At 35.3% G+C, this 10253-nt stretch overlaps 1 protein-coding gene across 1 annotated transcript in view; it reads right to left on the reverse strand.

Annotated features, from left to right (window-relative positions):
- LOC141559512 (uncharacterized) overlaps positions 1–9467 on the reverse strand; it is a 33502-nt gene extending 24035 nt beyond the window's left edge. Inside the window, exons 1-4 of the mRNA XM_074297366.1 lie at positions 9376–9467; positions 3040–3102; positions 2409–2511; positions 173–240 (exon numbers count right to left, since the gene is read on the reverse strand). Of these exons, the coding sequence (XP_074153467.1) occupies positions 173–240; positions 2409–2511; positions 3040–3100 (232 nt within the window). The 5' untranslated portion in view covers positions 3101–3102; positions 9376–9467. The remainder of the gene's footprint in view (positions 1–172; positions 241–2408; positions 2512–3039; positions 3103–9375) is intronic.
- Between the last annotated feature and the right edge of the window lie 786 nt (positions 9468–10253).

Raw genomic sequence — 10253 nt, forward strand, 5'->3', positions numbered from 1 at the left:
AGTGTAATTATCATTCATTAGTGAGAAGACTTCTTCATATTCTTTCAACTTCAAAACTTACTCAAGGTTTTACTGACATTTAGAAGAATTTCACTGACGTGTGCTTGAATAACAACTTTGTTCCAAAGACATTATGAAATTACAATTATGAAGATAATTTTAATCAACTCACTGGGCTTGTGCACATGATAGGTACCATTCTTTTCCATGTTTGGGAGAATATTTTCATTGTTGTTTTTCCTGAAATACAAAGGAAAATATTTCAATATAAGTCCAATTTTTAAAATTTTAGATATGTCATAATGTTATTTCCAACAGCATCTTTTCTATCACTTCATGAAGGTCCTTTGCAAAGGAATCCAGTTTATTGTGGAAGAGTCAGTCTATATCATTAAAATAAATATTTCAAATTTCTCAACCTAAATAATATTTCCAGTTTCCCTCTACATTCATTCCTTACTTTCATATGTGTGATTATTGGAAGTCTTAACTGGAAATTTTAGAACTTCAAAGAAATCAATGAGGTAGAGAACTTACTCCAAAATAGAGCATGAGAACTGAGAGAAAGGGTTGCTTATACTATCAATCAGATCTCACACTGTCAAGAAATATGAAACTACATTTTTTTGTCATGGAACAGGAAAAAGCTAGAGGGAAGTTCAGAAAGAAAATGGCCATCCATACCAACAGCCCAATTGTACTCATGAGAAAACTGAAGTCCTTAAAAATTAAATGATTCACTCAAAGGCATCCAGGGATTAAAATTGTTGCCCTTTATGAATCAAGAAGTGCCTGGTAGAGTCCTGCTCTTACCATATGTGAATGCTGATTGACCTTAATTATTATATTTTGGGTGGAAGACGCCAAGATATCTTCCTATCAATGCAAGCTCACTTGCCAACCCAAACCATTGTCTCTTGTTATGACAGGGCAATCTGCTTGCTGACCAAACCTAACTCTTTGTGGAATCTGCTGGTTTAGAACCATAATTCTACTTGATAGTGCATCCCTGCAACATGATCATTCATGTATGGTCAAATGACATTGATTTCTCCCCTTGTCATGACAAAGAACCTCAAATTTCAAATACATGTTAAAAATATTTTGAATGATGGGACTGGGCAGAATTTGTCTTTAAAAAATGATCTTGTGGTTAAATCATTTTCATGAGTTTGTCAAAGGGAAACAATGCAGAAAATGGTATCTTGAGGCTAAGTGAATTTGTCTAAAATAAATTCTCGTTCCCATATGAAAATGGAAAACTGAACATCTCAAACATAAATTATTGGATTTTAACTGAAATAAATTAGACAGAAGTATATTTTCTTTGAAAGAGTACAGAAATATGTCTTAAGCATGAACACATATTTAGCATATTTGATCACAGTTATGTTGAAGTTGTCTACTTTTATGTGAGGCTGGCTAGATGGCCCTGTGGAGAATGTTCTGGGCCTGGAATCAGGAAGACCTGAGGTCGACTCCAGCATCGGGCATCAGACATTATCCTGGGCAAGACACTTAATTCTATTTGCCTCTGTACAATGAGCAGGAAAAGGCAAGGGCAAGCTACTCCACTAGCTTTGTCACAGACAACACAACAAAAATGGTGTCATAAAGAGTTGGGTATGCCTTAAACAAATGAATAAATTAAGAATCTTTACATTCTGGATTATATGAACTTTTGTCAATATATTATAATTTTATAAGATACACTTTTCTCAAAGCACATGCTTGGTGGTTTGATATAGCAAAATCTTTACATAGAGATCTATCATCTATAATCTTCCATTTATTCTGGAAGTGATTACTGTTTTTCAGAGCTTAATATTTTTTTTTTTTTAACAAATATTTTCCCTACCCTCCGATTGCATGTTATAACAATCCAACATCCTGTTAAAAAACAAACAAACAAACAACTTTTCATATTCATTTTGTATAAGCAGGATAATTCCAGGAATATAATTCAATCTAAGCCTTCTTTGAGAAGACCCAATGGGCCTAATCAGTGCACTTTGACATGGGGATTATGCATTCTCTTTAAACTCAAAGTATTTTGGAAATAACACTACCCAGAAAAGAAAGAGAAATAATCTCTGATTTCTTTGACAGTATCTAAGGCCTTAGTCTTAGCATATTAGCATTTAGAGACCCATATTGTCAAATTATTTTAAAAAATTAGATGTTCATGAAAGTTAAGGGCCATTTCTAGTTTTCTAGCATTGACCAACCATCCTGTTTTAAATGCTCTTTGATATTTCCATATTTTTAAGGGGTTTTTCCCTTAGTATGATTTATTTACAAGTAGTATTTTCTTGGAAATGAAATTTTCTTGAGAAATCTGTACACTTATTTAAAGATCCATATTTCAAAGCTAACAATCTAGTCAAGATATAAACATAAAAACTCACCATACATGTTGATCATGAATACTTTCCTGTATAATAGTATTCTCTCTTCCTCCCTTATTTATTTGCTTCTTTACATCTTTCACATAGATGGTAATAGTTTCATCTACAATGATAAATAATTTAAATGTGAACCACTAAGATATGTAGAATCCTTTGAAATGTTAGGGAATTTTCTAAAACAATATTTTTTGTTGTTTTTTTTAGTGTTGTTGATTGGATGAATGAAGGGAGGAATGTTGCATACTTCTTGTTCATCATATTGATGTGGTAGTTTTTTCCCCCTACCAGAACAGAATCAATATCAACAGAAAGCATTTCTTGTCAATGATCATAAGTAGCATGTCAATCAGATATAATTTCCAAAACATAAATGGTTTGAAATATAAAACTTTTGTCTTCACTAAGTAACCCATTACCATTATTAATATGTGTGTGTGTGTGTGTGTGTATAAAATTAGGCATGTTGAAAAACTAAAAATGAGTAAAAATGGAGTCTCAGTTCTCCAGCACCTTTATTTTCCATGTAGAGAGTCATAATGAAGAGTTTGGGTTTTTCCTGGCTCATCTAAGTCTCCTACAAAACATTATGCTGTGAAATCTTGAAAAACAGAAATAATTTTATTCAACTCACCAGGGTCATCAACCCGATTGATAAAAAATATCATTTGGGGGGATATTTCCACCATTGTCATCCCTGGAATAGAAAAAAAATCTTTTAAATCTACATTCAATAAAAAAGGGTATTTTTTTTCTTCTATCAGACCTCACTATTGTCAATGAGTGGTTAAGTTTTGAGATTTTTAAGACACAGAATGGGATTAATATTCTAGAGCAACAAAGGTGGTCAGAAAGAAAATGGTTTACATGGTACATGATAATTTATTTCATAAAATAATGTTTATTATGAGGAGAAAAATCTCAAACTATTATGTTCTATATCACATGCCATTGACCATGTTTGCAACAAAATCTACTCACTACTTCTATAAATGACCCTCTCCAAAACACGTTTCTGTCTTCAGGACAAAGCTTCTTTTAATGAAGACATAAGTTAAAATATGAGTTCCCTCTGTATGATGTACACTTGCTTCCTGAACATATCCTGAGCATCAGACCTTTCTTATAAATTGGGTGGGAGATTCCCCAAGTTCATTCATCAAGGGGATTTCCTCAGTCTGAGAGGTCCTCTAATCAATGAAATCACAATTCCTCAATCCACAATGTTCTCTCTTAAGCATTTAATAGATAGGAACCTATATTTCATATATTTCACTTCCATAAACTATCTCTACCATATGATCATTCCTACATAGCACAAGGGCATTTGTGGTGAGTAACACTACCAGACTGTAATAGGAAATATGCTATTTTGAAGGATGGGACTGGTCAAGAAACTTTTCTACCATTTACAGGAATTCGTTGTCCCTGTTTGAGGCAAGGAAGGAACTTAAAAGATTGTGAGATACAATCAAGACATTATTTGGGGCCAAGAAAACAAGTTTTCTATGGTGAGATTCTTTTACTTATTCTTCCATCCTTTTTGATGACTTTGGTCTTAATATCAGGGTTAGACTGTGTTCACTTTGAGTTTAACTGTATTGTGTTCATTCAGGATCCCAGGAATGGTCAGGTTGAGGAACTACATGCTTTCAATAGGCCTAAAGTAGTCTGATTTAAGGATAACTAATTACTGGCTTTCTGGTCTAAGGTCTGTCTCTTCCTGCTCTGGATACCATAGAGTGCTCCTGGCCCCAATCACTTTTAGCCTTCTGTATGCTCTGCTAATTCAGAGTTATATAACTGCAGACTTCTTTCAGTCTGTTTTCTACTCTTATACTTCCAGTCTTCAAGCAAGGATGGAAGTGGAATTGAGATGCTAGTGTGCCCCTTAGATATGAGCTATATTGCTGTGGCATTTCTTAATGTGCTTCCTCCTTGGGATTACATTTGAAGTCATAAGACATTTTTCATTCTGGCCATAGTTGTAATGTATGCTAGAGTTGGGGGATCTCTTACAAAAATTCCCAGTTCACAGTGGTCACAGTTGTGGCTCCTTGGACACTTTCTTAACCTGGTTTACAATTTCTCCCTGTTACATGCTCTTTTTTTTTAGGAACTGAATAATGTGTATCTTGTCCTGATTAGGTCCCTGTATTGAGCTGAAAAAAAATGACTCTGCAATTATTTTAAATTTCCCCTTAAGTATTTTATCTGGGGATTTCCTATTTCTGTTTAAAGGAGTTTGAGGGGAAAGCTTCATTAAGAAGCACAGTTCTCTGCTTTCCTCCTTTATTGGATCTGTTCATGTTCATGCATTTAAATTTTTTTTTAGATATTTAGCTTTCTCTTTTGAAATTTTGAGTTCCAAATTAAATCTTTTTCTTGTATCCACTGAGAGTACAATTAAGCTATTTTCTATTACACATATGAAGAAATGCAATAAATATTTCCATTTTGGCCATTTTTTAAAAAAAGAAGTTATTTAAATACTTTTCAGAGTTCACTCTCTCTAGAGATGAATAGAATCTTTTCATCATAAATCCTTTAGAATTTCTTTTGGATCATTTTATCATTGAGAGTAGCTAAATTTTTCATAGATAACTGTTATATGGCTATTACTGTCACAATGATCCCATTATCTTCTCACTTCACTTTGGATCAGTTCATATAGTCTTGCCATATCTTTCTGAAATCACCTGCCCGTTTATCATTTCTTATATTAAAATAGTATCCCATGTCATAATCATATGCCACAAATAATTTAGTCACTCCCCAATTGATGAGCATTCTCTCATTTTCCCATTCTTTAACCCCACCCATACAAGTTGCTATATTTTTATACTTGGAGTTCTTTTTCTGTTTTCTTGGATCACTTTTAGGTACAGGCTTGTGATATTGCTGGGTCAAATGAAGTACACATACCCTTGATAGGCCTTTTGTCATATTTGCAGATTTTTCTCTATTTTGGTTCAACTACTTCACAACTTCAACAACACTACATGAATGTACCTGTTTTTCCACATCCCCATCACCATTTACCATTTCTGAGACATGAGAGATGGTACCTCAGAATTGTTTTTGAATTTCTCTAACATTGATTTGTAAATTTTGTAAATTTTGCTCCATTCCTTAGATATTTGCGAAATAAGGCCTTTAGAAATTTTGATTCTTCATCAAAAATTTTGATACTTCATTGTCTAAGGCATTTTTTTTAACAAAATCTAATCTTGTTTCTCTCTTTGAGTCTGCTTTTGCTTTGTCTAAAATCATTATTTCTACCACTGCCCTTCTTTAACTTCAGCTGAAGTATAATTAATTCTGCTCTAGACCTTTAAATCTGTCTTTTTTTAAGTGTATGTCTTAACAATTTATTTCTGGATTCTAGTGTCTAATCCATTCTTCTATTTTATAGATGGGCTCATGCCATTCATATTCACATTAACAGTTATTAATTGCATACTTCCATTTTATAAGACCTCTCTTTTCATCTTTTCCCTCGTCAAAAGTCTGTTTTATTTTTGATCACTGCCTCTCTGCTCTTCCTTTTTGCATTCCATTGCCCTCCCCCCCATCACTTATGCCTTTCTCCACTACTTAATTGATCAAGATAGATTTCCTACACCTAACCAAGTCCAAACATTGCCCTTGACTGGACCCTTCCCCTCCTCCCAGGGTAAAAATCTTCCTTACATGCCATCTGTTACGTGTGAAAATTTTCCTATTTACCTCTCCATTACCCCTTCTTGCAATGCCTCCCTCTTTTCTTTCCCTTTCATTTATTTTAAGAAATCATTGATATCATTGACTAATTTTAATGTTCATCCATGTAGACTTCATTCTAACTTGCCCTTTGCTCTGGAGTATGTTTCCAAAGTGATATGATCTGGAAGAGATGTGATTGTAGCTCTTCTGGTCTGCTCTGTGGTCTCTACTCAGAAAGGGTGCCTTGGTCTCTGCAGTCACAAGTGCTACCCTTCCTCTTTGCCAAAGAACTGGGAACAGGACCCCTATTTCTCTTGTGGCCAATATCCTTTGTACTTTGGAACTGAGATCCAGAACTGTATATGGTCGATAGAGGTGCCAATCAGTCTCAGTGCACCCAGTACCAGTAAAGAGTCACCTGTCTGGCCCCTCCCTATTATCACTGGGCTGAGAGCTCCTCAAGCACCTACTTCTGTTGTAGGTCATTTCCAAGACACACTGTTGGCTTTGCTGCTACACTCAATGGCAGGCAAAACTTCCATTGTCACATACTTTTCCTATTGATCTCCTAAGTGGTTTTAGGCTTGGAAAAAATGTCTCATTCTAACATTGTGTTGGCTCTGCTGCTCCAAAATGTGATAAAAGGCATTCTATGATAGAGTTGTTTAGGGGAAATGTTGGAAGACAACATCTGAGTTTGTTCTCTGTATTCTCCCATCTTGGCTCTGTCTTCTGCTTAGGTTTTTCTGCTCAGGCATGCTGAATCAATACAAAGAACTGTGGAAACAATTCTGAGCTAAAGAATTGCTTTCTATGACTTGACTTGATATGACATCAATGGTTTTCTAAATGGTCACTACATAAACAGATGAGGAATTTAATAAACCTTTTAGAAAGAAGATCTACTGGGGATAGATCATATAAACACTTTCCACCATTTCAGCAGTACCTCTTCACTTTAAACTCTAGTAGTTTAATCCCATACTTTTGAAATTACATAGAAAGAGAATTTAAAGTGTCATAATCAGAGATATTGATTTTGTCTTTCCTTTAGACTTTCTGAAGTTGACTTCTACGTGCTCCTGTCTAGATCCTTTCTGTCTCTTTCACAACAAAGCTACTTCTAATAAAGTTAAAGGCTAGATTGGAAGCTCATGATAATGAGCTTTAAAAACTTGTCATAAGAGTTCCTTTATTTCATTCTTTAAATTCATTCATGATGGGGATAGTAATTGACAGTGCCCCAAATCCAGTAAATACAAAGAGCCCAAATAAAAGCTAACAAAGTATTTCAAGTAATTTTCAAAGACAATAGAGGTTGCAAATGAGTTGTTGATCAAATGAATTAGTAGAGAAAGGTTCCACGTAGCCAACTTCTTATTTTGATGCAGACTTTTAAGTTTTTATCTGCCTTTGTCCCATATGTCTTGAAATCATATGTTCAATTAATCAATTATAAGTAACTCCAAAAGTAACTCCAAACTCCAAAAGATAACAAGGTTAAAACTTAAAACTTTGTGTCATAAGTTTGTACTTTAGGTTGTACTTCATTATCCTTTACTGGATTAAAATCATTTCAGAAAAGATCTATAACATGCTTCCATAAGTAGTAAGGAATCAAAGAGAAAAAAGGACATGACTTTTTCCTTAAAATACCTAACATACTACTTGTTCAGTACTATAAATCACAGTTACTCTGAGCAATCCACAAAAGTCTGCTCAATCCATATTGCAACTGACCAAGAATACTTAAGCGTATACTTGGGCAACAAATGTCTGTTAAAAGATAATGGGGAAGAGGCAAAGCCATGTTGAAGTAGAGAAGCCAGGAAATTGTCTGAGTTCTCCTTGGTTTCCCTTAGAATCAAGATGAAATCAAGCCTTTGAGTCAAGTCAGGAATAACAGCAGAACCCAGAAAGAGACAAGAATGAAAGAATTTTTCTGTATATCAAAGCTTGGAAGGACGTCAGGAAAGGTCGATCTGTCTCTTTTGGGTGAAAGGAGAGCGTAGTCCAGCACCGAAGAAGAGAATATTGTACACTGTAACAGCAACATTTTGCAGTTATCAGCTTTGATAGAATTAGCTCTTCTCCGCAATACAACTATCTAAAACAAGAGAAAGAAATGTGGAATCTAAATGAAGATCAAAACATACTAGTTTTTTTTTTTCTTATTCTAATACCCAAAACCAAGGACCAGATTCATCTGTTGTTCTTCTTACCTTTAAGTCCTTGGGCAAGTAATTTAAATTTCCTGGGGCTCTGTCTGCTAAAATTTAAAACAAGGGGTTGTACTACATTATCCTCCAAGGATTTTTATACCTCTAAATATTTTATCTTAGTGTAACAATGACTGGAAAGTGGTGTGTTTATCTGTGTGATTGTTGAACAATATGATTATAGAGAACCAAATTATAAAGAACTTTAAATTCCAAACATGGATTTGTTGTCAGTCTTCAACATATTAGGAAGTCAATAGAGTTGATTGAGGGCTAGATGATCTGACACCTGCACTTTCCAAAATGATTTTGAATCCAGCTGAGGGAAAGATGCATCTGAGTGGGGTAAGACTCGTGGCAGGAGACTACTCAGGCAGCTAATGGAATAGCTCATGATGAACTTGAATGAGGCCTGTACTTGGGTAATCACAGTAAAGGAGTAAAAAATCACAGGGTAGATAGAATAAGTGCAGATGGCAAACATTTGATAGTTTTCAGCATTTGGTTAGATGTAGAAAGAATGATATGTCCAATGATAGTTATTGGTTGTGATAATGGGAGACTGTGAGAGAGGCAATGTACAAAAAAGTAAAAGGCAAGTTAGAAATATTAGAGTATCTGAAAAGAGAAATATGAGAAATATTGAGTATAAGATTAATCTACTCTATCGATGCTAATGAGTAAAATTAGCACCTAAGAAAAATTCAAAATTAATTTCTGGAAAGAGAACTAAATATTACCTTTGCAATGCAACTAAGATAATATGTGACAACATAGGACAATATTAAACAAAAGCTGTGGACAGATTTTGGATGGTAAAAGCTAACACTTTCATATTTGATTGCATATAGGCAGGGTGAGAAAGGAGATGATGGGCATATAGTGAGCTTGGGTGACTAAGAGAGTGGTGGTGCCCTCTAAAAGAAAAGGGAAACCAAGAATAGAGGAAACTTCAAGAGGGGATTGGTAGTTAGTTCAGTTTTAGAGATACTGAGTTTGAAATGCCTATAGTGTGTCAATGGTATATGAGTGAGATCAACACCTACCTCACTTTCCAAAGTCAGCACTGGAAAGTGCAATAAAATCACACTTTCTCAACTGAAGCTACAAAATACTATGAACAGCAAAGTTCACACCACCTATCCCAACACTCTCGTCAAGAATATGAAGAGTTTACTGTGTACACTCCTGCTACCATAGAGACCAATCAGAAAAAGTGCTTTATGACATCATCCACACACAGAATTGGCTGTTGGGAGAACTGCCCAATGACAATTGGTTATGTTATGTTATTCATCAGAGTTATTCAGCTTCAAAAATATTAAAATTTTCTTACCAGAAGCATGCATTTTCATGAAGATGTTAGGTTCTTACTAAGTGCTAAGTCTGTACTTAACAATTCTTTAGTTCACACCTTTGGTTCAGGCCTTTAAGGGGAGTTTACCCCTTTGAATTTCTGAGGAGGAGTTTACATCTGAAAAAGAGTTTACACAACCTTTAAAAGGAGCAAGTTCATTGGTTGAAGTAATTTTCCCACAAGCCCTTGAGTTCTCACACGTCCCTTCTCTGGGAGGATAAAGGAGACAACATTGGGCCCAGAGAAGTGAGTCTACTCTAGGTCAGAGCTGGGACGGCTCTCTACAGGAAGAAGAGTCTGGCCAGGAGATTGAGTTGAAACAGCAGATCTCCTCCCAGAGAGCGATTGGCAGTTTCTGGAGACAACAGAACTTTACATTTTGGCGCCCAACGTGGGCCCTGTTCGGGCCCCAAAATGTGAAGGTCCCGGCTAGCTCCTCTGAAGGGCTCAGAATAAGTCCTTGTCAGGATAAGCAAAAGTCCTTGCCCCACGTTTGCCTCATCATTATTGAGGAAGGGACCCCGAAACTCTCTAAAACTCCAAGAAGGAGAGAGTCTCTTTGGACCC

This window comes from Sminthopsis crassicaudata, chromosome 3, assembly GCF_048593235.1.
Source record: "Sminthopsis crassicaudata isolate SCR6 chromosome 3, ASM4859323v1, whole genome shotgun sequence".
Taxonomy (NCBI): Eukaryota; Metazoa; Chordata; class Mammalia; order Dasyuromorphia; family Dasyuridae; genus Sminthopsis; species Sminthopsis crassicaudata.